This window comes from Alosa alosa, chromosome 19, assembly GCF_017589495.1.
Source record: "Alosa alosa isolate M-15738 ecotype Scorff River chromosome 19, AALO_Geno_1.1, whole genome shotgun sequence".
NCBI lineage: Eukaryota > Metazoa > Chordata > Actinopteri > Clupeiformes > Clupeidae > Alosa > Alosa alosa.
In genome coordinates this window covers 21,250,207-21,277,689 of record NC_063207.1, presented here as the reverse complement: position 1 = coordinate 21,277,689, position 27,483 = coordinate 21,250,207, and the positions used below count along the sequence as shown (strand labels likewise).

The 27,483-nt window shown below is 42.2% G+C and overlaps 1 protein-coding gene across 3 annotated transcripts in view; it reads left to right on the top strand.

Moving 5' to 3' along the window:
• Positions 1 to 1,203: 1,203 nt before the first annotated feature.
• The window catches only part of sh3yl1 (SH3 and SYLF domain containing 1), a 29,756-nt gene continuing 3,476 nt past the window's right edge, over positions 1,204 to 27,483 (top strand). Inside the window, exons 1-9 of one of the 3 annotated variants that reach the window (XM_048228672.1) lie at positions 1,204 to 1,467; positions 6,690 to 6,800; positions 9,560 to 9,673; positions 11,915 to 11,979; positions 16,965 to 17,077; positions 19,316 to 19,444; positions 19,780 to 19,948; positions 21,738 to 21,822; positions 22,528 to 22,584. In XM_048228672.1, the coding sequence (XP_048084629.1) occupies position 1,467; positions 6,690 to 6,800; positions 9,560 to 9,673; positions 11,915 to 11,979; positions 16,965 to 17,077; positions 19,316 to 19,444; positions 19,780 to 19,948; positions 21,738 to 21,822; positions 22,528 to 22,584 (844 nt within the window). In that variant the 5' untranslated portion in view covers positions 1,204 to 1,466. Of the gene's footprint in view, positions 1,468 to 5,261; positions 5,377 to 6,689; positions 6,801 to 9,559; positions 9,674 to 11,914; positions 11,980 to 16,964; positions 17,078 to 19,315; positions 19,445 to 19,779; positions 19,949 to 21,703; positions 21,823 to 22,527; positions 22,585 to 27,483 lie in introns of those variants that run through there. The other 2 variants (XM_048228671.1, XM_048228673.1) reach the window with 2 other exon arrangements.

Below are 27,483 nucleotides of genomic sequence, written 5' to 3'. Positions count from 1 at the left end.
AACAACACACCCTGTGAAAAGCCTCAGCATTATCAGTAGCATCACAATGTGTTTTATGTGTCGGTTAGTTTCTGAGAATTAGAGCGAGAACTGTAAAAATCATCTATCAATCTATGTTCCTGAATTAATAACACTAACCCCAGTTAAGACATACCCTTTCTGGGTGCAGTCCCTATTTAGATGTGTTCCCTAATAAGGATTTTATGTGAGTTCTCTTCAGTTGTGATAGCCTACAGCTGAATGATAAGGCAATTAATGATTAGCATAACACCAGACTCAGCTTGCTGGCAGGATCAATGACAAAATGACAAGAAATCCCTTACAAAGAAATTACTGCACTACGTCAAATGTTAAAACTGCCGTTTTGGAGAAATTATTTGCAGTTCATATGCAGGAAACACAATATTTGGGCGTTACAATTTGTATAAGCCTACACTATATAGTAGGCTACTTTACTGCAAGAAAAGCAATATTTTGGACATGGAAATATTTTTGCCTGGGGGGGGTTAATTGATTTAATTGTTTGCATGAACACATATGATGGTTTAGATTCCTATAGTTTCATTTTTTAATCAACTTAAAAGAGAAGTCCATACAATGTTGGTCACAGCTCATTCTCGCTGAGTAAAAATGAGCTGCGGTAACTTGGTAATAGGCTGCATTTACGAAAAAAGACGTAGTTTCATCACCTGTGCATTGTGAAGTCTCATCATGGACATCTGCCAACTGCCAAAAGGCACTCAACAAACAGTTTATGGATGGATGCGTATTTGCACAGCAATCAGCACAAATGCAATATCCACTGTTTATGTTTAACTGACACTGTTTGCCACCTATTCTATGGTAAAAACTCATTGTAACTCGGTTTTGTGACAACACGAAGGCTACAAATCATGAAACGTAGTAGGCTAGACAGTTTGTCTGCACTGCAGCATGCAACTGCAGCTGTAACTAATCGCAAAAAAGAAGTCAGAGAATGCCTTAAAACTGTTTACATGACCAAAATTACGCTTCAGAGAGTTTATCGGCTACTTCTATTACATTCATACACAGTAAAAGAAATAGCATCCATCATTTCAGCGTATGCGCGACCTCACGAGCATGCGCATGTATGGGTCCTAGTGTGAAAGGCATCACGTCACTTTTCCTTTCAATATATTTGTCCATGCCTTGCCTGACTTTAAAAATACAATAATACCGAAGCATTTGACACCAATAATGCATTTTACCAGCTATATGAATTCGTTTTCTACAGTTGACTCTATTACCACTGCACTCTTACGAAATAATGACACATTTTATTAAATGTGTTTGGGTCCGGGAAGCGCTTGAGAAATGCAACAGGTTTGGCAGGTGTAGCGATACTTAGCAAGTAGGCTATCTTACCTGCACCAGGTGTGGGAGGCTTATAGCCCAGCAATAAGTTGACGCGTCACCTCAAGCGAGTCCTGTCCATTCTTGAGAACAGTAAGTAGCCAGTTGTTGTATCGTTTCCCCAAACGGATCCAATATTGTTTGGTTAATTAGCTCCTGGTGTGGGTCTAACTTCCATTTCATGAAAACTGAATACCAACACCGAGATCGATGAAGCTCAGCAGCAGTTGTTTGTGTTGGTCATCGGAGTTGCCATCAGTTTTTTCTGTTCAGTGTTGATTCCTATACGACATTCTTTAAAAATGCGACTTCACACGTTTTGGTTTAATTGTTGGGCTACTCAACAACCAATGTCACCTGTTTGAAATAAGAACGTTTTGGTCTACAACTTTGCACAACCACTTGTGTAGCCTATAGTTGTTTGATAAACATTTAAATCCAACGTATTAGTCAACTCATATGAATTTGATTTGTAACTTTATACTGTTGCTTCTATTACTTGGTATGTATTTCAGCCTTTCGTGTTGAGCCTTTTCCCCTACTCAAGACATGTTATCACACGTTCCCGCGTCATGACGTTGATAGACGGGAATGTTAGGGGCAGCCGTGGCCTACTGGTTAGCACTTCGGACCTGTAACCGGAGGGTTGCCGGTTCGAACCCCGACCAGAGCAAGGCACCTAACCCCTCACTGCTCCCCGAGCGCCGCTGTTGGTGCAGGCAGCTCACTGCCGGGATTAGTGAGTGCTTCACCTCTGTGTGCTGTAAATGCAGAGACCAAATTTCCCTCACGGGATACTTACTTATATAAAGTCGAAAAAGTAGCCTACCCTTGCTTAAAGTTCTCCAATTTAACCTATATAAATTCAATATATTTCTGTCATCTTGCGCATTATGCCCAAATTTGTTCAAGTGAAATGGCAGGTTGTCAGGGAGGCTTGAATGAAGAGTATTTTGCATAATTTAATATACATGCATCTGAAGTCAACAAAGGCTTACTGAAAAGTGAGAAAATCATTGTGGTCCATTGTTCATGGACAGTAGCCTAGCCTGGGCACGGTGGTGCTGAAATCCAAGCATTGCCAACTTTCCCTCGGAATTTTGCTTTTATTCACATTTTCCTAGACTCTTTCAGTATCCCTTCATATATACTTTTTGTATGTGTAGCCTACTCTGTTGTAATTAGTTATTCTTGGCAGGTTAGCACAATGGACATTGGAAAGGCATTGTTTGAACAGGTACTGCGCTGTCGGTTATTAGTTATCTGTGAACTTGGCTCCTCCTTATTTGTCATAGTATAAATGGTTTCTCAATAAGCAGGTCTTGTAGGACTCAATGACCTTGCAGAATTACCTTTTTCATATTAATTCTGTGTCAAAATGTATACTGGACCTGATGGCAACAGATGTTTGCGCTCTCTTTCCAGATCTATGATGCATCACTAATTTGTCATTATCTCTGTCAACTATAAATTGGAAAATAATTGCATTGTCGCAAGCATTTGCATTTTACATGCCTTATTGTTTTATTTTGTTTTGTTAATGACTCTTGACTAATTAAGGGCTTAATTCATGCTGTAGATCTGCGTAAGCACCAATTATTTGTACAGTAGTAATGACAAAAATCGTATTCTCATTGTTATTCTTGAGACTGTCCTCTGCATCATTTAATTCCGGTACCTGCCTACTCTTTGCAGGCCGCTAAGTGAGTTGGGTGACGGTTTAGGTTACCTGTTCAGGGTCTCTGGAAAAATACTGTGTGATAACAGCTTCTATTATGTGGTTTGCCTTGCAGTGAGTGATGAGTTCTTTTATGTGATTATGCACATTTGAAGTTCCTCATAGTGTTATCTTGTGGATCATCTTGTTGCTTTATTAGGTGTAACAGGGACTGAAATGGATGGAGTGGAGTCTTTTCTTGTCAATACAGGCAAGATAAATAAGGATATTGTTGTTTTGCATGGCTCTATTTTTGGACAGTGATGACAGTGGTTTCGAAGACACACCAGAAATAGTGATTCATAGGGCAACATTTTGGCCTGCATTGTTGGCAACATTGCTGTCAAGAGTCAAGGTTAAATAAAGGGCACCAGTGGAAAAAAAACTCTAACTACAAGGTGTGTTTCTCAATAACATAAAACTGGATTATAATGCTTTTTATTGCAGTTATTGTGTGTTTTGTCGTTTTGGGATTCTATGCCATTTCCATTCTATAGAGGTATTTAAAGACATATTGTGTATAAACACTGTTCATTTATCATAATTTTCCATACATATTTCATCAGTTGTGTAGTCAACTGAAAGGAATGAGGGGAACCTAAGAGTGGTGTGGTCTCTCTTAGCTGTGTTCTTTATCTGTAAAGCTACTGTTTGCATCTGTCTTTAGATTCAGGGTTGGGCAAGATATGTTGTCAAGGTAGTGAATGTTGGAAGTGTTTTGGTACTGATACGTGTTGAGAATGGGTGCTTTGTCTGTTAGCAGAGAACCAGAGAGCACATGGAGGACAGTGCTTACTGCAGGCACCCAATTTGTGATGCTCAGCCTTGTTTGACTAGACTGATTATAGAAAATGCACAACACATTTTTTTAAATATAAGTTTCACAGTCTGACACGGAAAATAAAATCACATCTAAAACATTTTGGTTTTATGATTTCAGTATTCTTTACCAATATCACTATGTTAATAAATATGAACAATGCGAAGACATTAATAGATATGAATTGGTCACAGTTATTGTTAATGATCATGATGTCTGACTGTGGGCTACAGGGTGTTTTGGGGTAAGACATGATATACACATAGTGATGTTTACAGCCCTTTATCCCCACATGGGTTCGTCTAAGTGAACCCTGAAGAATTCCAAATATTTTCTAGCTGAGGTGACACTCATGACCTCATACCCTACGCACCCGAGCACACGCAATTAACAATTGTGTCAGCTCTGTCTGTGTTCCTCGTCTGCCTCTTGGCAACTTACTTTTTTAATCTGTAGATTGTGGCATTTCACGGTGGTTCCTAAAGGAGTTCCCACCCAGATTGCGTCTGTTAGGTGGGAGGGTTGGGGGTTTCACGGTGGTTCCTAAAGGAGTTGCCTAAAGGAGTGGCTGAGGGTCAGCAGACAGTGTTGCTCAACATCCACCGGCTACAACGCAACCGTGATTAATGCTATGGAATTTATGACTATTCAGAAGTCTTGTTTTATTGTGGTTAATTAGATAACCAGAAGAGATAACTCATCTCTGAGTTTCAACAAGAGAGGCTTTAGGGTGTCTGGAGTGGAAAAGCAGCAGGAAGGTTATTGTTGTGTGGTTATTTTTAGACTGGGGAAATTTATGTGATCAAATAATTGAAAAGTTTTTTGTTGTTGTTGTGTTTGTTTTTTTGGAGAAGGAAATGAATCCGCCCCAGCTTCTGTCAGCATTTCTATTTATTTGTGTGCTATTATTCGCATTTTGCTTCTGCATTTTTCATGGCACATTATTTTCATTCCTGTACGTCATCAAGCTTAGTTCTGCCACCCGTATTCCTTATGTTTGCCATGTGCTCTGCCACCACTCGCTGCGGAGCGCTGAATGACTTCTTTGTGAGTCATCTGCCTGTTCATGTGATGTTCAGCCTTGGCCCTGATGGTGAACGTGACCCATGGAGCCCCAATGCAAAACACCCAAAATGGCTATTGTGAAATTTGTCTTTTTTTAAAGAGAGAAAGAGACAGAGAGAGAGGATCAGATTAGATAGACACTTTTTTTTTTTTTTTTTGTAAATGTGGTTTTGCTCCATGGTGGAATAGAATGTTTGTTTTTCCCACATTTCTTTTTGTGGTTGCTATCGGGGTTGGCGTGTATTGATCTAGCTTAGGTCAACTGAGGGAATTTGTCTTTTCTTAGAGACAGACCAGGAAATGCTAAAGAGATATATTACGAGAAGATATGGAGAGATTGATGGCACCAGGATAACCCTCAGGATTGCAGAAAGGTCCAGGGGCATTTCCTATTTTGTAGGTATGTGGATTTTACAACAAGCAGTATATAACCAGTTTTTATACACACACACGCACACACAACACAGCACAGCCAGTTAGTGGACCATCAGGAACAATTAGTTGAATTTGACAAAGAGCGGAATTAGACAAAAAATGGATTTAATTTATATGTCCGAGTCTGACTGGGACGTTAACGTCCAATTTTAGCAGCACCACAGCAACTAGTCGGATGTTCTAGCCTCGGCACTGACACAAGGTCATTCCCAGCATGTCCATGTGTTCCAAGGTGGATCTATTCCAGACCTGTTGTGTTCTGAGACCTTCCTCCCTTGTCAAGATTTGACACCTGCCGTTGTGTGAGTGTGACACACATTTGCCTTTTCAGGGCTAAGCGTCAGACAAGATAATTCGAGACGCCTGCGACAGCCCATGCTTCATAACAGCGCTGGCATCACAAGAATTAACCAACAACAATGGGGCCTTGGTCCTGCGCGGCTCTACCCTTGTAATTAGGAAAAATAAATTGATGTCATTACTAAGTGTGCTTTGTTTGAATTAAGTCCGCCATTATTCTTGGTTGGAGTGGCTTCCCCAGGTCCTGGCCTGTCAGAGACCGGTGACACACTAAGGAGAGGCAGCAATGTTGGCAGAGTCCCCCCTCTGCCTGCCATGCTTTTCACAGCTTTCTAATTGGTGTTGGCCTCTGATTGTGATTTCTGCATAAGGTAGCTGACTTGCAGGTGCGAATGGGAATTGTTCTCTTGACACGGTTCTGGTTTTACCTGAATTCCTTAAACTGGTAGGACTGCATTGAGTGGAGACGTCTTAGCAACACACCTTTTTGGGCAAACTGCAGTGGGTGAAACATCAGCCAAGGTGTGTGAGTGTGTGTGTGTGTGTGTGTGTGTGTGTGTGTGTGTGTGTGTGTGTGTGTGTGTGTGTGTGTGTGTGTGTGTGTGTCAGTCAAGAAAAACTCCTGCTGCACCAGGGGACTGTTTGATGTCAAGGTTGATCTGGTGAATCAGCCTTAGGACATGAGGGATTCCATCTAAGTGACATCGCTGCATCACAGTCATATGAATAGGTGTGCCAGCTGTCTGTTTTTTTTCTGCAGTTGGATATTGCAAAATCTACCCAGACTTCTGAGAATTTGGAGCTTTAGTTTCAGACTACATTTTTGAAATAACAAAATGACTTCATTAATCTTGATGACTTTTGTTAGAAACTTTGCAATAATCAGACAAATGTTCAAGATGTATGCACTGCTTCTGGTGATGGTTTGATGTATGTATTGCAAAAAAAGTTATTTGTGGGTTTTTCTGTTGACTTCAGTGAACAATCCCATTCCATCAAACTTGAAGTCGGAGGCAAAGAAGGCTGCCAAAATCCTGCGGGAATTCACAGTAATATCCAACAGAACTGGACCTGATAAACTCATCCCAGGTACACAGTAGAGTATAAGTAAACACCTGCCTATATAGCATCTATACTGTATGTGTTGCTGTTATTGTTGTCTTTTTACTTACTTTTTTCTATGTTTTCCACTTAGATATATTATTAATTAATGACTTAATTATTAATTAATTGACTTAAGCTATATAAAGTCTGATAGTCCACCATCAGTGAAAACACTCCATCCATGACATTTCGATCTCATATCTGTCTTCTATCTTAAAAGCAGTCATAGAGGAGAGGCTTTCAGATGAGATGAGATGAATCATTTTAACTGACTGATGTCATGTGGGTTTTGTCCAGAGCACTCACCATTGCCAAGGCTCTGTTCTCTCTCTCTCTCTCTTTTCCTCGAATTGAGTGTGATTATCTGTGAGAAGGTGTGACCCAGCACACATTATAATGTTATTTCAAGACGTAATATCGTCATATTCTCAGCTGTCACTCACATCATCACTCAGCACCTACCTTATTGTTTTATCAAGCTTGTCCTTGTACTTGTTATTTGCGTGATAATCACTTTGTTAGTCATACTTCCGTGCTATAGATGTAATTCAGGCAGAGTCATTACAGACTGCAAAATGAAAAAAAAAATAACTGTAATAATACCTTGAGGGAGGAACTCGTCCCTCAGAGACCAGTTACAAAGTTAGGTTCCAGTTACAGGTTCATCATTTGAACCAGATTAAGTCTCACTGTGCCATTAAAATTGTTACAGTCGTCAAAAGAATATCATTTTGGCTATTCTCTAAGGATATTTTCTCCTTCCCCTTGCATCATTGACAGATTTTTACAAGAGGACATCCTTTGTGACATCAGTTATAATCAGTTACAATACATCAGTTTTGAACACTAGGCTAGCAATATATTATCAGTGGACTCCCTCCCCTCCTCACAATGACTTCCTCAAAGTTTTTCTTTGTCACTATCGGGAAAAAAGACTCTTCGGTCTGTCCAAAAAAGCATACTGGCAATTAATTTGGATTTTGAATCCATGACAGGCGTGTTTCTGCACTGTATGCTTGTCATTGATGTACCTCAGCACATGCACCAGCTGTGTCTCTATTGAAACATATGTTATCATATGTTCATATCAGCTAGTTAGGTTTTCAACTTGTACTAGCTCCGCAAAAATCCATGGTTATTTGATTTGGCCCCCTTTAATAGAAACTTGTTTAATGTTAAAATTTGGGTCTCCCAACAGTTTCATTGCCAATTTATCTTCAGTACTATGATGACTGAAATTAACTTAATGAACTCTTAAATAAGCAATGGAGTTGCTCTGAACACTAGCCTTTTTGACCTTGAATGTGACTAGATCGAGGTGCTGCCTTGGCTATACCCAGGATAAGTATGATGAAAGCATGTTGGTGCAAGCCCTTCCAGAACAGAGAGTGTATTGCAGTTAATGCAGTTTTTATAAAAAAAAAAAAAACATATCTATTAGCGAAATCTGGGCGATTTTACACCTGACTGAAATTGCCCAGTTTCAGTTTCACGTGCTAGGCTAGGAATCAGTACTGTTGCTGGTGGGATTCCAAAATTCTTTGAAATTCAGTAAATGACCGCTTTCAAAACCTTCGTTTACACGAACAATTTCATTGCTTCACTTCTGAAATTATTTGGAGTTTAAAGCACCAATTTAAGTTTCATTTCACTGCTGGTTACACCCCTGGAAGTCATAAGTCAATGAAGCCTTTCCAGAACCACTCTCAACCTCAACTGATGCGATCTGGTGTGAACGAGGCTAATGATTCTTTGCAATGATGTTACCAACTCTCAACCTAGACTTGAACAGCTGATTAATTGTGATTGATGTATCTTCTGTGCTATTATGCCTGTGTATGGTTATCAAATGTTTTTATTATTTCACCTCTCACAATCTTTGTTAGATTCCACCCTTGTATACTGTAAATGGACTGTGGCTCAAGCTCTCAAACATGAAAATGGAGCAGAGCTAGAACTGTAGATCAAGAACTTGATGATCTAGATCTCTAGAAGTAGAACTAGTACAAACAATTATCACCACTCTTGGAGGTTGTTCGTTCAGCTGTTTTATTTTTTAGAAGAAAATAAAACAAATCACAGATGTGCCTCAGTACTATTTTTATGTAACAGATGAACATCTGTGAATGACGGTTTGTGAAACAGTTCAAAAAATTGCCTGAGAAGAAAATGATGGAGTCACAAACTTAAAAAATCATAATTACCGGTAGTACTTTGTTGCACCTCTTCTGGCTTTTATGGTAGCTTGAATTCTCTGAGGCTTAGACTTCACTGATGTAGAACAGTACTTTTATCAATCAGGTTTAATTTTTGTTGAATAGCAGTTGACAGATCAGCGTTGCAGGATGGTGCCTTGTCATGCACCATTTGCTTTAGTTTCCACCATTAATTTTGGGATTGAGATCCAGACTTTTTGCTGACCATGCCATTGATTGATATGTCTTTCCTGAAGACATGATTTAGCATTCTTTGCTCTGTGGCAAGATACTTCATCACCAAAAAATAAAACAGCTGAAAAAACATCCTCCAAGAGTGGTGATTCCGTAATTTTTGCCAGGGCTTGTTTTGCTGTTCCAGTTGTTGTTCAATTTGTCAAGGTTCCATTCAAATAGAGCAGAACTAGACCTGTACAATATTTCCAAATTGGTAGTGTGCTTCACTGGATTTATTAAGCCATCATTGGTATTTGTCCTCTCCTGATTTCTATCTGTTTTTGTTTTCTCTTCCCTGTGATACCCGTGAAGCCCATATAATTGCGACAGCCCAGGGGCTTGCCATTATATCGGTCATCCGCGCTGGTTTCATGATCACTGCCCGGGGAGGCAGTGGGATTGTAATTGCAAGGCTCCCAGATGGACGTAAGTATGCTAACTTTTTTTGTTGCATTTTTGCCTTCACCAAACGCGCCCCACAGACAGCCTGGCTGTGGTGGCCATATTTTCCTCAGGGCTCAGCTGGCTGCCCAACACACAGTGTAAAGAGGGATACCTCACATGCAAGTACAAAAGAGCTTTTCTCTTCCAATAACAAGGTTTTTTATTTCAGACGTGTGTGTGTGTTTGTTTTTTGGGGGGGTTCACCACTGATTATTTGAGAATTAATGTAGGTAACGTAACGTACCTGATGGCTATTGCACTTCATTAGTCCTCTAACACTCTCAAACATTGGGCATGTCCCCTGATACATCCTGGGTTGTGTGGACAGATGGTGAGTCATAAATAGTGTATCTTTTAAGGTGGTAATTTACAAGGATACAAGGAAGTTTATTGTCACATGCATATAGTTACTGGAAGTAAGAAATGCAGTGAAATTATGTCTGGTGTCAGCCTATTTGTGCATTAATGGGGGTAAAGAGTGCAGTAGAAGAGGGGTTTAGTAGATTAAGTGGCAAGGGCTGCCTAAAAAAGGTGGGGGAGGATTGGGTATTGGGATTGGGTGGGGGGCACCAACAAGGAGCACCCAAGAGCAACAGGGGCAAGGAAAAACTCCCTTACCAAGGAAGAAACCTTGGGCAGATCCACGGCTCAAGGGGCTAACCCAACTGCCGGGGGTCTTGGTGTGTGTGTTGGGGGGATGACAGGGGAGATGGGATAGTGTGCTGTGTATGTGGGGGAGAGGGGCAGTGTGCAATATGTGTGTTGGGAAGCTTCCTCATGAGACAATGTGCTGTGTATTGGGGGGGTGTGTGCTGTAAGTATGTTGGGGATGTGTGTTGGAGAAGCTTCCTGATGAAATAATGTGCTGTGTATGTAGGGGGGGGGCAGGGACTTACTATTGCAAGCAGAATACTGTATGTATGATGTATGTGAGTAATGACAGTGAAGATGTGTGTGAAGTGCGGAGGGGAGTGGAGCAGTGTGTGTGTGTGTGTGTGTGTGTGTGTGTGTGTGTGTGTGTGTGTAGTGTGTAGGTGGGGGCAGTGTGCTGTAAGTATGTAGAGGATGTATGTTGAAAGATCCTGAAGACAATGTGCTGTGTATGTAGAAGGGGGCAGTGTGCAGCAAGTATGTAGAGGAGGCTTACTGTAGCAAAGCAGTGTGCTGTATGTATGTGAAGTGATGACAGTGATGATGTAAGTGTGTGTGTTGGGGATGGGGGTGGGGGCAGAAAGGCTAGGCAATCAAGGACATGGGTAGATGGAGGAGAAATCAAAAATAATAAATAAAAGTTCTATGGAGATGTGCAAAAAAGTTGGAGAAAGTCAGATATGTGTGTGTGTGTGTGTTTTTGACGTGTGATGAAATAAGAAAAATAAATAAAAGGTCTGTAAATGCGTAGGGAGAGGGATGTAAAAGTGCTAAAAGTCTTGTAGGTGTGTGTGTGTGTGTGGGGGGGATAGTGTGAGTTCAGAGTTGGGAAATGTTTGAGTGCTGAGGAGTGAATGTGTGCAAAGTCAGTATAGTGTGAGTTCAGAGTTCGGATGGCCTGGGGATAAAAACTTCTCCTGAGTCTCTCAGTTCTGGCTTTGTGACTACATAGGCGTCTTCTTGATTTCAGCGGTAGGAATAATCCATTGTTAGGATGAGAAGAGTCCTTCAGAATCTTTTGGGCTCTTAGGAGTACTCTTCTGGAATAGATATCTTGTAGAGCAGGGAGTTGAGTTCTTATAGTATGTTCAGCTGAGCGCACTACTCTCTGCAGAGTATTACAATCTCTAACTGTGGAGTTCCCATACCAGGTGATGATGCTACCAGTTAGAACACTCTCAACCGCTGAAGTGTAGAAGGCCTTCATGATGGATGTAGAAACTTTGAATTTCCTTAGCTGACGAAGGAAGTAGAGTGGATTGTCTGGACTTTTTCAGAACATATTGAGTGTTAACAGTCCATGTTAAGTCTTCAGTAATGTGGACACCAAGGTATTTAAAACTTGTGACTCTCTCTACAGGTTGCCCGCTGATCATTAGTGGGGTGTAACTGTAGTTCTGCTGCTGCCTTCTGTAATCCACTACCATTTCCTTGGTTTTATTGATATTCAGTGTCAAGCTGTTAGATTGACACCACTGTGCCACCTCATCAACCTGATCCAAGTACAGCTGTTATCCCCCTTTGGTTATGGTTTAAAAATGGCAAAATGGTATCTTTTTTTTTCTTTCTAAGGGTGGTCAGCTCCCTCTGCCATTGGCATTGCTGGTCTTGGAGGAGGATTTGAAATTGGTTTGGAGGTAAGTCATAAAACAGCACAATATAATACACTCAATTTCCCCCAACAACTTGAGAACTAGATGCTAAATCCTCACCACAGGGAATATGGAAAAACAAAGAATAGGACTTCTCTCCAAATTGACTTGTTTAGTTTTTAATCACCACACGGCTGTTTGGATAAACTGTTTGGCTGTTTCTGGAGGCAATTCAGCCATCTCCACTTTTCCAACTTGTGGACTTTTAGAGCCATTTTCTCCCAAGCACAACAATAGACTTTCCAGCCTGCATGCATTCTGTCACTTAAGCTGTCACGAAGGCAGTTATGCACTTCGGGAGGAGCAACTCTGATTGTTATGTAAACTGCTCTCACTTGTATTCTGCCCCAGACATAAGTGCTTTTTTTACTGCTAAGCCCTTCTGTGGGCAGTATTAAGTCAAGCGCCACTACAAGGCGAAGCACCATATTGCGAGTCAGCAGCCAGCCTAGTTGTACGTGCATGTACCAATAGTGTTACAAAAGAACAGTATTACATGGTCAGATTTGATGCTTGAAGTGGCACATGCTTGCCATCACAGCAGTGACCGGAAGACGAGTTAAGTTTACAATATTTTTGTTTTGTCTGTTGGAGCGCTCCACACTACCACCGAAGTGTAGTGCTCTTTCTGAGCTTTTCTTATCAGTGGTTCAAAAATAGTGATTTGAGTTCATGTGATTTAAAGCCCCTTGCACTACAAGCTATAAACCTTTTCATGTTAATGCAAAAACTACTCCCATACTTATCCAAATGTATCATCCATAAATATACCCTAGGTTGTTTTAACACTCTAGCATCCCTTCAACCCATGCCAGGCTACAGTGATAGACAGGGGAAAGCATTTTAGTCATATTATCTGGTGAACAAACCCAGTAGGGCCAAAACAACTTGTTTAACTAATCTATTAGACAGAAAAAAGCTTTGCTGAATTCTTGCCTCCTCTCAGTATAATCTAAAGGACTTTACCTACTCAGTGCGGTTTCAGATTTAACTTGACGTGAAGTCATTATCCATTACGCTTGTTCAGACGCCTGTATGGCCAATGTAGTGATCATTCTGGTACTGGTCACCATCACTTTGCAGTTAATGACCCATCTCTGAAGTGGAGGTTGTTCGCTACACAGTTCGCCTGGCTTACGTTTCCAAAGGTTTATGTTCTTCCTGGAATTAAATGGCATTGAGAAGGTTTGTGAGAAATTCTATGTTCCACGTTTCCACAACAGCCTTAATTAATGAGGTGGTGGCTCAGTCTGGTTCTATTTTCAATACATCACACTTTTTTTATAAGGCCCCTTTGATTCTGAACTTATTCATGCGTGTTATGAGTGTGGCAGAATTGCTGGTGAGAAGATGTGTGTTACTCAAAAGTGTGTAACTGGAGGCAAGTAATAAAGGACTTAAACGCACATGGGAGAATTGTGTAAAAGTGTAAGTCCCATAATAGTCTGAAATTGCTAAACCAACACATGCCAAAAGTATGACTAGTTCAACCATGTGGACATACCATGGAGAAGGCATTCAGAATGTTGCTCTTACTTGACTTCCCAGCCTTTAATTCGACATCTAAATATTATGCGATGTGTTGCTTTTTTGTTTTTTTGTTTGTGTGATACATTGTTTTTTCTACTTCTATCTATATGCCATCAGGTTGCTGTTTTTCTTCCTCTCTCGCTCAAACTTCCATGAAAAGCTGAATAAATCTCCATGTTGTGATCTCATTAGGGGGTCATGAGTCGAAATAAATCTGTCTGACGAGTGAGTTCTTCTCTTGCACATTATCTAAACACAATCACATAGTAAATCCATCAGCAGAAGACCTCCCTTCATTTCTTTCTCTTTCTCTCCCTCTCATACACTCTCACTCTAACTCTCTCTCTTTCTCTGTCTCTCTCTCTCAAACACTCACACACACACACACTCATACTCTTCCTCTTCTCTCTGTGTTGTTGTCATAGTGTCCCTTCACCTCTCAGGGTTAAATGGAAGAAGGTCATTTGTACGGACATGCATGTGTGTGGCGTACATGTACAATCTAGCGTTTCTCACAGCAGACCTACTCTCATTTGAGAACTGGTCTGGGTCTCCTTGGTTCTCACAGCAGACCTACTCTCAGTTGAGAACTGGTCTGGGTCTCCTTGGTTCTCCTACAGTGTGCTAGGGGCGTAACCAGTGAAGACATTAACTTGAAGTTGGTACATTAAACTCTTACCAAATCCTTTCCCAAGTACAGAAAAGACATTTAATGCAATTAAAGCAAAAGGTTTTACATGCAGTTGTTTACTCTGTCTCAAAGAAAATAAACATGCAAACCATGCAAAGAAGAAATCTGATGTAGACATGATCTATCTGTCTTTTGTCCAAAGCTCTTTTAAGATGGACTGGAAACCTGGAACGCTGTCTTGCTGTTACACTAATCAAAATGTGTAGTTCTCTTTTAATCATGACTGCGTCTTCTGGGCTGAGGAGTAGAGGGACCATCCAACTTGTTATTAGTGCAGAGCATGTATGCTGCTATGGAGGTGCATCAGTGCCTATGACATTAGCAGCTTGCACACCCGGAAAGGCACAATTAATGCTGAATGATGTAGGTTTTGAGCAACTTCTGCTGCCATCCAGACAATGTCTTTTTCTGGGAAGGCTATGAATATTTCAGGGAAACAATGCCAAAACTGTATTTTGCACATAGTGCAACAGAATGCTCCATTGTAGAAGAGTCCAGGTCGTAAAATGGCCTGCCTGCAGTCCAGATATGTCACATTGGGTGCATCATGGCACGAAAAACAAGATTCAGAAGAACCAAGACTATTCATGGGTTTCATCAGGTCCCTTTCCACAGGTGTATACAATCATGCACCTTGATTATGAATGCGGACTGCATGGTGCTTGATTAATACACCTGTGTAAAGGGACCTGATGAAACCCATGAATTGAGCAGCTGAAACCCTATATCAGACAAGAATGGGACAAAACTCCAGCAACTGGTCTCTTCAGTACCCACACATTTATAGACAGTTGTTAAATGAAGAGGTGAAGCAACACAGTGGTAAACATGCCCCTGTCCCAACTTTTTTGAGACGTGTTGCTTGCTTCATATTCAAAATTAACATATTTTCTATTTCAACAACTGATATGTTGTCTTTGCACTATTGTCAATTATATAGGGTTTATTATTTGCAAATCATAGCCTTCTGCTTTTGTAACTACATTTTACACACCGTCCAAGGTTTTTGGAAATGGAGTTAGAAGAGCATGGTTGCTCCTTCCATGGAGGTGCTAAGATGCTGTGCAGGCGCTGAATAGAGTGCTCTTGTGCTTTACAATTGCTTGTAGATATGATCAATTGCTTATCATTTGATCTACATAAAGGATGAGATAGTATATGTGTGTGTTGGGTGTAATTCTCTGACTGATTGTGATTGTTTGTTTGTTTGTTTGTTTGTTTCCTCCATACGTCACAATGGTTTAAAAAAATGCGTTGCACCAAATCCTATGACCATTCAGCCAGACGATCATTTGACTCTTGGGCCAGGGCAATTGACTTGAAGCTTGATTCTTCTTTGATTGATGGTTCATGCCCTTGTGCCAAGAACTCTTTCTGATCCAGGTTTACCCCAGTTTCATCATGAATGTATTCTTCTTCCTCCTTCTCTTCTTCCTCCGCCTTCTCTCTCTCCTTCATGCTCACCACAAACTTCCTCAGAGTGCCTGCACAGGAAATCACTCAGCACGTGGCCCAGCTGAGCTCTCATCCGTCTGCACAGGGGGAAAGGCTGAGGGTTTCTCTCTCTCTCTCTCTCTCTCTCCTCTCTCTCTCTCTCTCTCTCTCTCTCTCTCTCTCTCTCTCTCTCTCTCTCTCTCTCTCTCTCTCTCTCTCTCTCTCTCTCTTCTCTTTTCTCTCTCTCTCATTCTCTCTCTCTCATTCTCTCTCTCTCTCTCATTCACTCTCTCTCTTTTCTCTACTCGTCCTTCAGGTCAGGATGACTCATTATGTACCATGTGGTATTGGCTCAGTGTGTTTTTATTATTATTACTTTGGTCATCATCACGCCCAGCGGTAGCTGCTGTTTGTTCCGTCACTGCTGGTGCTGCTGCCACTGCCCCAGTCATCAAGCCATGGCCTCACAGTGCACCTCCGTTAAAAACGGCAGCCACTGACAAAATTAAGGTGGCGTTGTTCTCGACTTTATCCCCCTCGGCGTACAAAGCCATTACGCATCTGACACCGTTCCAAGATAAACGTGACGCCCCGTCTCTGGGCCTAGACAAACCTGAAGTTGCCCAGGCCTCTCTCAAAACACTTAGGAATCAAATGTCGTCACATCGACGACAGACGCACAATAAGATACCATCGTCCGTGTCATGTGTGATGTATGTCTCCTGGATATTTCGCCCATTAATTGAGGGCTTTAAAAGTTTCTTTTTCTTTTTTTTTTGTTTGTCGTGGTGCTCCTCCGTGGTGGCACGCATGCAGCAGCAGAGGCCCTGAGTCAGCTCTGATGGGCTCGTAAAAACAAAGCGTGCGATGAAAGCGCTCTGAAAGCGCTGAAGAATGCCATTGTGTCGGAGCCTCAGCGTGCGGCTGCAGGGAGGGTGAGCGCCGGAGAGCAGGGGACCTCTGGGCTCATGTGTCACACGCGCCTTCTGTTTTGTCTGTCGTTTTTTTTTTTTTGGCATGGGTCTTTGCACAGGCACGGTGACAAGAGTGATCGAATGGTGCAGCAGTGCGACTTACTGACAAATACCTGTCTCAGTCGGTCTGACCCTCAGTTGGGTTGCAAGGTTTTCTCGCTTCCTGACTTGATTTTTTTAATTTTTTTAATTTATTTTATTTTTAAGTTTCCTTTTTATTTCTTACTTTCTAGGTTTCTGTTCTGCTCTCTTCCCTTGCTTCTGACTTGCTTGCCTTCTATTCAATTCGCTCTATTGACAGGCTTTCTCTTTCTCTGTGTGCTCCTCTGTCTTGTCTTTAGGCGTCTGACTTCGTCATCATTCTGTACCAGAAGAGAGCGGTGGAAGCCTTCAGTAAAGGAGGGAATCTGACTTTTGGTGGCAACTGCACTGTGGCGGTGGGGCCCCTTGGCAGGTAGGCAGCTGGACCTCACAGCCATTGGCATGCCCCCCGTTTGACCCCCCACTCATCTCGAGTCTACTGTGAACTCTGTGTATGCACTCTTTTACTCACTACTGGTAGCCTGGTAAAAATGTGTGTACTGTAATTGAAGTTGACTGCAAAAAACATTTATTTTTTTTAGTCAGATGTTTTTTTTCTGTTTCCAGAACAATGCAGATGTGATGCATTATGTCATTGATTAAGCAGCACTCAGTGCTTGGACTATATCTGCAGAATATTTTTAAGGAGTCATATTCTAGGCATGTGCAATTCAAGATTATTTATTGGTTTTACCAGTAGGCCCACACAAACACCACTTCCTTGCAAATTGTTTGTTTTTAAAATCCTTCTCGTTTACCCAAAGTATCTTTTTTGTTTGTTTATTATTCTCCAATGGGTTTCAGGAACAGTAGAAGAGAGAAAAACAAACCTTTGTTTGCAGTATACAATTCACTATGTAGTCTTGCACTACAGGGACCATAAATTAGCTGCCCTTTCCAGCCATGAGAGTTTTTTACTCTATGTATAAGACTGAAGTGAGAATTTACCTCCATTTCAAAAGGGTTTGCTCCCTTTCGAGTATACATCTCCTTTTTCCAGGGTTGCCGTTTCATTGCAGACCTAAGGGACTTGGATGAATTATGATTTATTTAGAAGACAAATCCAGTGTTCCTGCCAACGCTAGTCTCAACAGAAACACTCATTCATCATGCTGTGACATGCAGGATCATATAAAAGACATTTTTCTTTTTCTTTTCTTTTTTTTTTTAACTAGCAGAAGTAGAGGATTGCAACGGGCACCACCTCCATACCCGACCTTGTCCTTGTTCACACCGTGCACGCTCACAGTGAAGTCGAGTGCGGCTGCGTTAATGCAAGTCACCGTGCATTTTTGCCTAAGTATGATCCTAATGCTCAGAACTGGCAGAGAATAATTATTGTTTACAAGCCAGGCTGGAATGATGCCTTGAGCGTGCGCTTTATTTTTAGCTTAGCCAACTTGATGTATTTACTTTATGAGAAGCACTTAAAAAAGCTGGGGTGTTCGGGTGAGGTTGGTGCCAGCGGACTAAATTTGGGAGCAGCAATTTCACGTCTCTGTTTTGCAGTGGGCCGAGTGAGGGGTATTGAGGCACAGGGCTCGGTGACAATGCACAAGGCAATATATTAGAGTGTGTGTGTGTGTGTGTGTGTGTGTGTTTTGTTTCTCTGCCTGTGCTCCGCTGCCAGGTCATAAAAATATGCACTCCCCCCGTGAGGGAAAGGCAGCTTTCCATCATCTACAGAGTATGTCAAACTCAAGCTGTGGAAAGTACAATTGGGGCCAAGGAATTGTAGAGCACTTTTAGGGTGCATGGCTTCCCCACGAGGTAACAAATACCGCTTGTGTGATGGTGTCTAGGATGACAATCATAAGAACTTTTTGATTGATACCTATCCAATTGGAACTATGTACTTTCACATTTTGGTAACACTTTACTTGGATAGTCCACTAGTGGACAGTGGATTGTTTGAAAGTTCAGCCTTTAAAGCAACACCAAAGAGTTTTTTTGTACCTTAAAACAAAATCGTCTCAGTGGTTCATCAACTCGTAACAGGGTGAACGGCACTTCTGCATTCGCTTTGCGGCCCTCTATCGGCTATAACCACACTATGTAAGTTTGCTAGATCGGGTAGCGGATCTGTAGTTTAATGGAATGAGACATAAGCAACTACAAATTTGACTTGCTTCTGATGTCACAATACATCATTCTTTAATAAAATCATGCAACATACTCTACCTTGTCTGTAGACATTGTTATTTACAAAGCCGGTGCTGGATAAACAAATAGCGTGCGTGCGACAGGAAAAGTACTCTGGTGTTGCTTTAAAATTGTTGTTGAACAATTAAACATCACCATAGCCAAACCCCAAGCCTTAATCTTCATCATAAATAGAAACAGAACACAATACTGTTTCTGTTACAGAATAACACTGTAGCAGAAACTGCACCATCCGATATAGACAGTACTCAGTATACAAACAATGTACTTATTACACGATGAACATTGTGAAAGTGATAAATTGAGTATGCAGAGCGGGGAGTAGATGAGACATCATGCTGGTACAGATCCACCTGTTGCCTAATCAGATGAGGACGTCTCATCCTGGTCACGCTAGGAATGCCACGACGGAGCCCCGAGTGTTTGTCAGACTTGTCATCTTTCACAGGAACCTGGAGGCAGACGTGGCGTTGCGCAGCACGGCTGCGGTCTTCTCCTACTGCAAGTCCCGGGGCCTCTACGCTGGGGTGTCGCTGGAGGGCTCATACCTAGTAGAGCGCAAGGAGACCAATAGGAAGTGAGCTCATCCCGTCATCACCATGCTAAATACATGGCCAACAGTTTGTTTGGCAACGCCTTACTTGAACTTTCCATTAGAAGATTGACGTTATCAAGTCATAAATGTGTCACTAAAGGTGCCATAAATGCCAATAAAATGACAGTGTTTATGGTGATATTATGAGTAATTATAATTGATGCTCGCGTGACATTAGGTGTCATGACTGTCTGTGTCACAGCATGATAAGCTATTACAGCATTATCAAGCATTATGTGGGCTCTTGACAGTAACTAGTAAAAGCATCATGATTATAACGCATCACTGGAAAAAATACTGTGTGCGTGTGTTTGTAGGTTCTACGGACGTGATATCCGGGCCTCTGCCATCCTGAATGGAGACGTGGATCCTCCATCAGACGTTTTCGACCTGTACACCATACTGGATGATTACGTGGAGAAGTACACCAACGACTGGCAGAGCAGGCATGCACGACTGCCCTCCAGCAGGGCCTCTAACATTGTGGTGTGTATGTAAAACACACAGAAAAGTATCTGTAAAGGCACCTAAAGCCCTATATATATATATATATATATATATATATTTATTCCATCCTGCTGTCGTATTTATTTTTTCAGCTCTGCATTGGTGCCAGACGTTAGTAACAGCCACTAACAGGAAACTTTTTCCGATCGAGACGGCCCCAGCTATTAAAATCAAATCTAAATTAAGCTCATAAGTAATGCAGATTAAGCCGAGGGAAAGAGACCCTAATCATCTGGCCCATGAATCACAGTGTGCATTAAAAGGGTCTAGGGCAGAAAGACGGATTAGGAGTTGGCCTGTTTATGTACTGAGGAGATGCCTTTGTTCCGTGTTCTTGGGATAAAAAGGCTTTTTGGCCTGTTCCCATCGATGTATATTTAGAGCGTTCACATTCCCTGCTGAAGGGCTTCTTAAGAGTTAGTCAATATAAAACTCAAAACTGAGATGCTTCAAAAAAGTCTCTTTGGGTGTTGTGTCCATCAGCAATCACGTCTGGCACTCCAAACACACACACACACACACACACACACAAGGTGTGTCTATTAAATAATGAGACTGAAGCTATTATTCAGTTTTAATGAATACAACTTGTTTTACTTGTATAACTTGTACATGCTTGTAATAACAGTGTTGTTATCTAATAGCCACACCTTTAACACATGTTTTTATTGTAAAATGTCATATTTACGTTTTGGTAACTGTTTTCTAATTTGTGTATTAGACAGGGTGCTAGTAATGAGCCTGGCTGACAGCAGACAAATTCTCAAATGAGATGTTGGTCTGGGCACGCTCAGTTCACGTTCAATTTGCAGGGCGTCATAACCGGTGATGAAATTAAACTGAAGTTGTGCATTAAACTCTTAATGAAGCCTTTTGGAAATACAGCAAACAGCTTTCCTGTAAACAAAGGATTTAAAATGCCATTGTTTACTCAATTCCAAAGAAATCCAGGGCCACACAGCTTCTTGCTGACATCATCAGCACAGCCATTGGTTTTGTACAACGTGGTGCCAATGGTCCCTCTCTGTTGTCATCATATAAAGCTTGCTGCATGCTGGATAGACAGTTGTGATCAATTCCTGGGTGTTTTGGTATTTAGAGTATTGGTGTAAATGGGAAGAAGGCCAGGTGGATCTGCCAGAGCAAATTCAAATGGGGTAGTGTTGAACAGTGTTTCTCAAAATGTGGTCAGGGGACCACTGGTGGTCCGCAAGCTATCCCAAATGGCCCACGAGCAGACATGGTAAAATATGATAAGTTGTTTGCAATATTGGACCAACTTGTATGTAAATCTAAACAGTTCTGCAACACTCCCTAGTGCCAATGTAAGCTATGCCAGCTTAAATCATATGAATCCTCTGACACAATAAGCAAGGTGCAAAGAGATTGCAAGCTAGGCCTACTCATCCCAAATCAGTGCCTGAACTCACAAATGCTCTTCTGGATGAATGGGGAGGGGGGATACCACAGACACACTCCAACATCCAAGTCTTTCCAGAGGAGTGGAAGCTGTCCTATGCCTCTAGAATGGGATGTCATGAAGTTCCAATAGCCAGGTGTCCCAGTACTTTTGTCCGTAATGGTGAATGTGCCTTGCACCTTTCAATATCAATTGGCAACTTGGGTTCTACTTAGAACTATGTGCAGTTTTCAATTTCAAATTTCACAATTGCAATGTTTAGAGTGTTCCAAAGGAACATCTCTGGCTCTTCTTGATGACTATTTTCTTCTAAGGACTTCCTGTATTGTTCTCCATATGGTCTGACAGATGAGTGGGCCTCCAGCGAGACCTCGGCCTCCCAGTCAGAAGCCGTCAGCCAGCTCCGGAGCGAGCTACAGTGGCCGGGCCGAAGGTAGCTCCCTCTTCAACCACTATCTCCTTGTCCCAGAGTCTCCACAATCTTATGCCCACACAATTGGAACTTTTGTAAGGTGTTATGTGTAAATGGTCCAAGACCTCTGGAAGAGCTTTTATATACAGCCTTATGCAAGTTCACTGGAACAAGGTTGCTGCCATCTGAGAACCGGCGATGAGCTGATCTCTAGTCCTTTCTGCTGTAAATGCCTGTAAGTGGCTTGAGAGTGTTACTTTAACTCTCCAGGAATAGAAACACGTCATCTCTGGGCATTGTTTTAATTTCCATCATGTTTTGCAGAAATGGACCTAATGGAGCTATTTTTTTCTCTAAGTTTAATGCCCCCCGTCCTCAGATTGAAGAATCACATGTTTATTGACAGCTGCTCTCTTGTGTCAAAGCTTGGCATTGTGACGGAGGTGTTGCGTGATGTTTTAGAACTCCAAGACCAAACATTTAGTTCGCCTCTTAGCTACATGTCTATTTTTAGTCATAAATCGGCAGTGGGGAGATTGTGGTGTGTAATCCGCCCCGAGAGATTCCTGTGATGGAGGGATCTTTTTTGCTATAGGTGAAAGTGATGGTTCGGATGACTGGCACGGAATGCCTGTGTGGGAGTCGAGTCTGGACCTGTCTGGTGTTCATGCTGAAATTGGCAGTAATCACGTCTTCATTGGGTTTCTTTTTTGTGTTGTTCAACAGATTCAAAGCCTGCCATTTACCCCAGCCTATCCGTTCTGAGGAGAGACAGTGCACCAGGTGAGCTGAGGTGCATATTTTGCTTAACCACTATGGTTATGCACGCACGCACACACAAATGCACACATACTCATTACTCACATATATACATACATATACAGAGGTTCCCCTACCAAACCCAAAGCACAATTAATTGTAATGCGTTGTCACTGACTATGTTTATTACTTTAAGTCCCACTGTGGACACCGCATGGATTTTCTGGATGAACAATTTATTTTATCTCATTAAGTCAGCTTAGAGATAAGCACATGTGTGATTTGTACCCGATTTAATAGCGTCTTCTCGGACGGCCAAAGAGGGGAGGTGTTTATTTGTATGTCAAGTCGACAGAAAGTGTGTGTTTACAGTGATTTGAAATGGATTATACAAGAACATGGGGTGATGAGGGGCATCTTCAGTGAGGTTCGTAGGAGCCAAGACTTATGTGTGTGTGTGTGTGTGTGTGTTTATTTGTGCGTGTGTGTGTGTGTGTGTCTGTGTGTCTGTGCATGTGTGTGAGAGAGAGAGAGCAAGAGTGATGTGGAGTTAAGTTGTATTGTTTTGGTCATGCCAGACGCCAGGGCTCAGGGCTGGCCCTTGTCCCATCTGTGCTTGGACAGGAAAAGCCTTCATGGTCCCTGCCTGGTCAGGAGGCAGCAGCCTGGCAAACGCATACTTTCCCACACACAAGTGACACTAGCACTGCTACGTGCAGACTCACTACCACATGCTGCCCGCTGATGGCATGCAGCATTTGTGTGTGTGTGTGTGTGTGTGTGTGTGTTTATGTGAAAGACAAAAACATGCTGGTAAGACTGGAGGACATGTTAGAGTAAGATGTTAGTAAGATAGATATTTGTGATATGTGTGTGTGTGAAATGTAGTGTTTGCATGAATTTTAGTGAGTCCACGATTGTAAAAGTGTGTGTGTGTGTGTGTGTGTGTGTGTCTCTCTCTCTCTCTCTCTCTGTGTGTGTGTGTTTTCTCTCTCTCTCTCTCTCTCTCTCTCTCTCTCTCTCTCTCTCTCTCTGGCTGTAAGAGGGCCCCTGTAGCATGCCCCTTTCAAGTGGTAAAAGAAACGAACATAAACCAGCCACAGTGTAGTACATGTGGCAAGTCCCAACATATACAAATGCATCCTATTCACTCACTCACGTCCCACCCTAAACCACTCCGTTTCACTTATGTGGGAGACCTCCATTTTTAAGTAAACTGTCTTTTTGTCTTTTTTCACCACAGACGCTGCTCTCAGGTTTCAGCTTCATGTTTTCATCTGGCTAATTTGCCACATTCACTCTCCCAAGGGAGCTGTTTAAGGTTAGGTGCTGTAGGATGATGCTGCTTTTTCTACAAATGGAGTCATTCTGCACCCTTCGTTAAACCTCATGTGAGCAAATCATGCTTGCTGTATTTTTAGAACTTTTTTGTAAAGCAAAGTAGTGGTTGAGCATGGTACTGAGTCGGCGCAATGAAAACACAGATTGACTAGTTTACCTCAAAGATAACAAGCAAGTTATTTGCCATTTACGAGTGTAGAGGAGGATCGGTGTGTGTCTGTGTGTGTGTGCGCGCATATGAGAGAGACAGTGTATGTGTTTCTCTATCATACACCCCTATGTGCGTGTGAGTTTGTGTCTATGCATATGTGTGTGCATTCATACACCCATGTGTGTGTGTGTGTCCGCATGTGTGGCAGGGGGCCTTCCGGTCTTGTCTGTTTATGTTTGTGGCAGAGCATCACCTCCTCCCAGGGACCCGTCCACAACCCTCTCAGACATCATATCCTGTCATGCATGTCCTCGTCCGCAACCCCCTCAGACGTCATATCCTGTCATGCATGTCCTCGTCCTCAGCCCCCTCAGACGTCATATCCTGTCATGCATGTCCTCGTCCTCAGCCCCCTCAGACGTCATATCCTGTCATGCATGTCCTCGTCCTCAGCCCCCTCAGACGTCATATCCTATCATGCATGTCCTTGTCCTCAGCCCCCTCAGACGTCATATCCTGTCATGCTTTCTTGCTCCGGATCCAGCATCTCTCCTTCTTTCTCTCTTTCTCTATAGGCACATTCAGACACAACAGTTCTAAGAACACAGTTCTGCTAACTACTAACTGGAGAGGCTACAACTACACAGTTCCTATGGCTTTTGTTTCTGTTTCGGACACAGTAGGAACTCTGAATGACCTAACACATGTTAGTAGCCCAATTATTACATGAACATAAAGTAATGAGCTACTGAAGACAAACTAGAAGAAATCAGCATGGCTTTCATCCTTATTCTTCTCATCTGTCCAGAAGGCATTTGTCACATGGCAGTAGTCAGCCTCATAGTTTTTATGTTAAACAAATTTAAACAGAAGCTGAATTATTAAAAATTAAACATGGCGCCTCTGCTGCCTTGGCATGCATATTAGTCATGGACATGGTTTCTAAGCCCTGGGAAGAGACCATACCCCAAAGTAAGAGCTCAATAGGAACTGTGGTCAGAGGAACTTAATAATCCCCAGTTCCATGCTGTCCGAATGTGCAAAGAAAAAGGGGTTCTAGGAACTGCAGGTTCTAGGAACTGTAAAAATTCCCTACAGTGCAAAAGGTCTCTCTCTCTCTCTCTCTCTCTCTCTCTCTCTCTGTCCTGGGTACCACAGAATGCCCTGTTCAGTGTGTGATGTACTGTATGTGCACCGAGGTGAACATCTGAGCTAAACTCTTCCAGCTTGCGCTTCCAGCTGGGCTAGATTTAAAGACAGTACTGTATTACTGTGGTGCAGAGAGGCCCTGTTTTAAAGAAAGGCCCTGTTTGGAAAGCAAGGGGATGGGGAAAAAAAAAAAAAAAAATGCTATTATTGCATTTCTGTCTTGGACAGATGTCTTTGCTCTTTAAATGAAAGAGTTTGAAAATAGATCTAAAGAGGTCACAATCTGCCTGGTGCATGGTTCCAGTTGAGTGAATCACAAAGTCACTGTGAAAACACCCTTAGAAATGTGACAGGGTTGAACCATTCAGCACCTTGGCAGCTCCTTACCTGAGTGATACCTGGCATCTTGGAGTGGGGTGAGCACCATGCCACTACCCTTGCCATACTTCATGAATGATTACAGCATTGGGAAGTGTGGTTGTCATGAATGGCTAAAGAGCCAAAAGCTTACTTCAAATAAATGCCCTTCAATCCTCTACTGACCAAGCATGCAACACAAATCTCCTACCCCAATGGAAATCTCCCAAACCATGATCAGATTGTGCCCCTGGAAAGTGATGGGCACTTCAGCACTCCGCCTCAGGCATTGCCGTTAGTTATGCAAACGGATCAACATGTACTGTACGCACCCATTACAAGTATGTTTTCCTGGAAATCATTTTGAGCATTTAGCATTTTAATTATTGAAATGATATTTTATGGTTGTTTACACAGGTTTCCTTAATGATACTTTCAAAGTCAACATTTTAAGTAGCATTTTGAATTAAATGTTAGTATATCTCTCCTTGTCTATATCTACGCAGTGTCTTTCAGCACGCGCAGGTCCGTTCATTCAGGTCCTCCAACAATGTGGTCTCTCTCCATCAGTCTCCAATCAGATATGGTCAATAGCGATTCCATGAAACACAGATCAGTCAGTGAGAGTGTAGACTGCATTACTGCCAGCAGTGTTTACTCTCAAAGTGATGTACTGTAGAGCAACACCTGGATTCCTCTACTGCTAGACTTTCAACTTTGTACGTACATTGGTACATTAGTCTATCATGCGTCACTTTAGACTGAAGACAACTCCAATTCACACCATCACATTTTTTTTTACACATGTCCAAACTCTTTTCATGCTGTCAGATTCACTTTTACTGATGTTTGGCATTGTTGTCCTTTTCCCAGAAAGTGAGAGATCCAACAGATGATTAAGTCATCATATTACCTCTTGTGATGAGGTGGTTGTCTTTTTTATGGCTGTGGCAATAGGTTTGTTGCCATAGAGTCTGTGTTGTGTGCAAATGCGAGAACCCCCCCACCCCCCACCTCCACCTCTCAGTGCATTCTGTAGTCGGGCTTTTTTCTCAACAGCTTCGTCTTCGCTCCCACTTTGGCGCGGGATCATGAAACGTTCTCTCAACAGAGTCTCATTTGTTGCCACCCACAGGGTCATTATAGGCTGTCGTAATTAACACTCATCCTTGGCCCTGGGAGCTGCCATGAGGAAAGATGTGCACGCTTCCAATGCAGCGATTGTTCTTAGGCGGGGGGAAGAAAGGGGAAGTGTAAAGTTTCCTCTTTTCGTCAGATGACTTCCGGGGTTTGCAGTAATCTTGTTGGCATATCTGGGACTGACGCCCAGGCTTCTTGGCTTTTAACCTGTTTTAACCCACACAAGCTTCTGAATAGAGGAAAACTGGGTTTGTGGTTTCATTCAGTAATCTCCTGCATGCCCTCAGTGTTACCGAGTGCCCTCAGTGTTACTGAGTGATTCTTACTGGTCTGTAAAATTGCACAGTAACAGATGATTGATCCAAAAACTCATTCACTTTAAAATGGATACAAGTAAGATGAAATCCACCAAGATGTTGTCCGATGCAAATCAGTAGCTAACAGATTATTGCAGCATGGACAAAGTGTATTCAAAGGCCAGGGGTACCTACCTAGACTCAGGGGCATCACATATGGTCATCGCCCTGCTCACTTACAGCAACTGTGATTTACTTTTTAATGAGAAATCTGATGGGAACTTTCTGGAGAAATTGGGTCAGTCTTCTTTAACTTTGGATCCCTTCCTGCTGCGTCTCCTCTCTGAAGCCAGTGGGCATCCCTTCTCTCCATGGCACCACATTTAAAAAGATCAAAAATAAAACAGGACACTCCTCTGGCTACACTCCGTGAAAGCTCACTAGCAGCTTCTCCTCTTCTCCCCACCTCTACTCTCCTTTCCCCTCCTC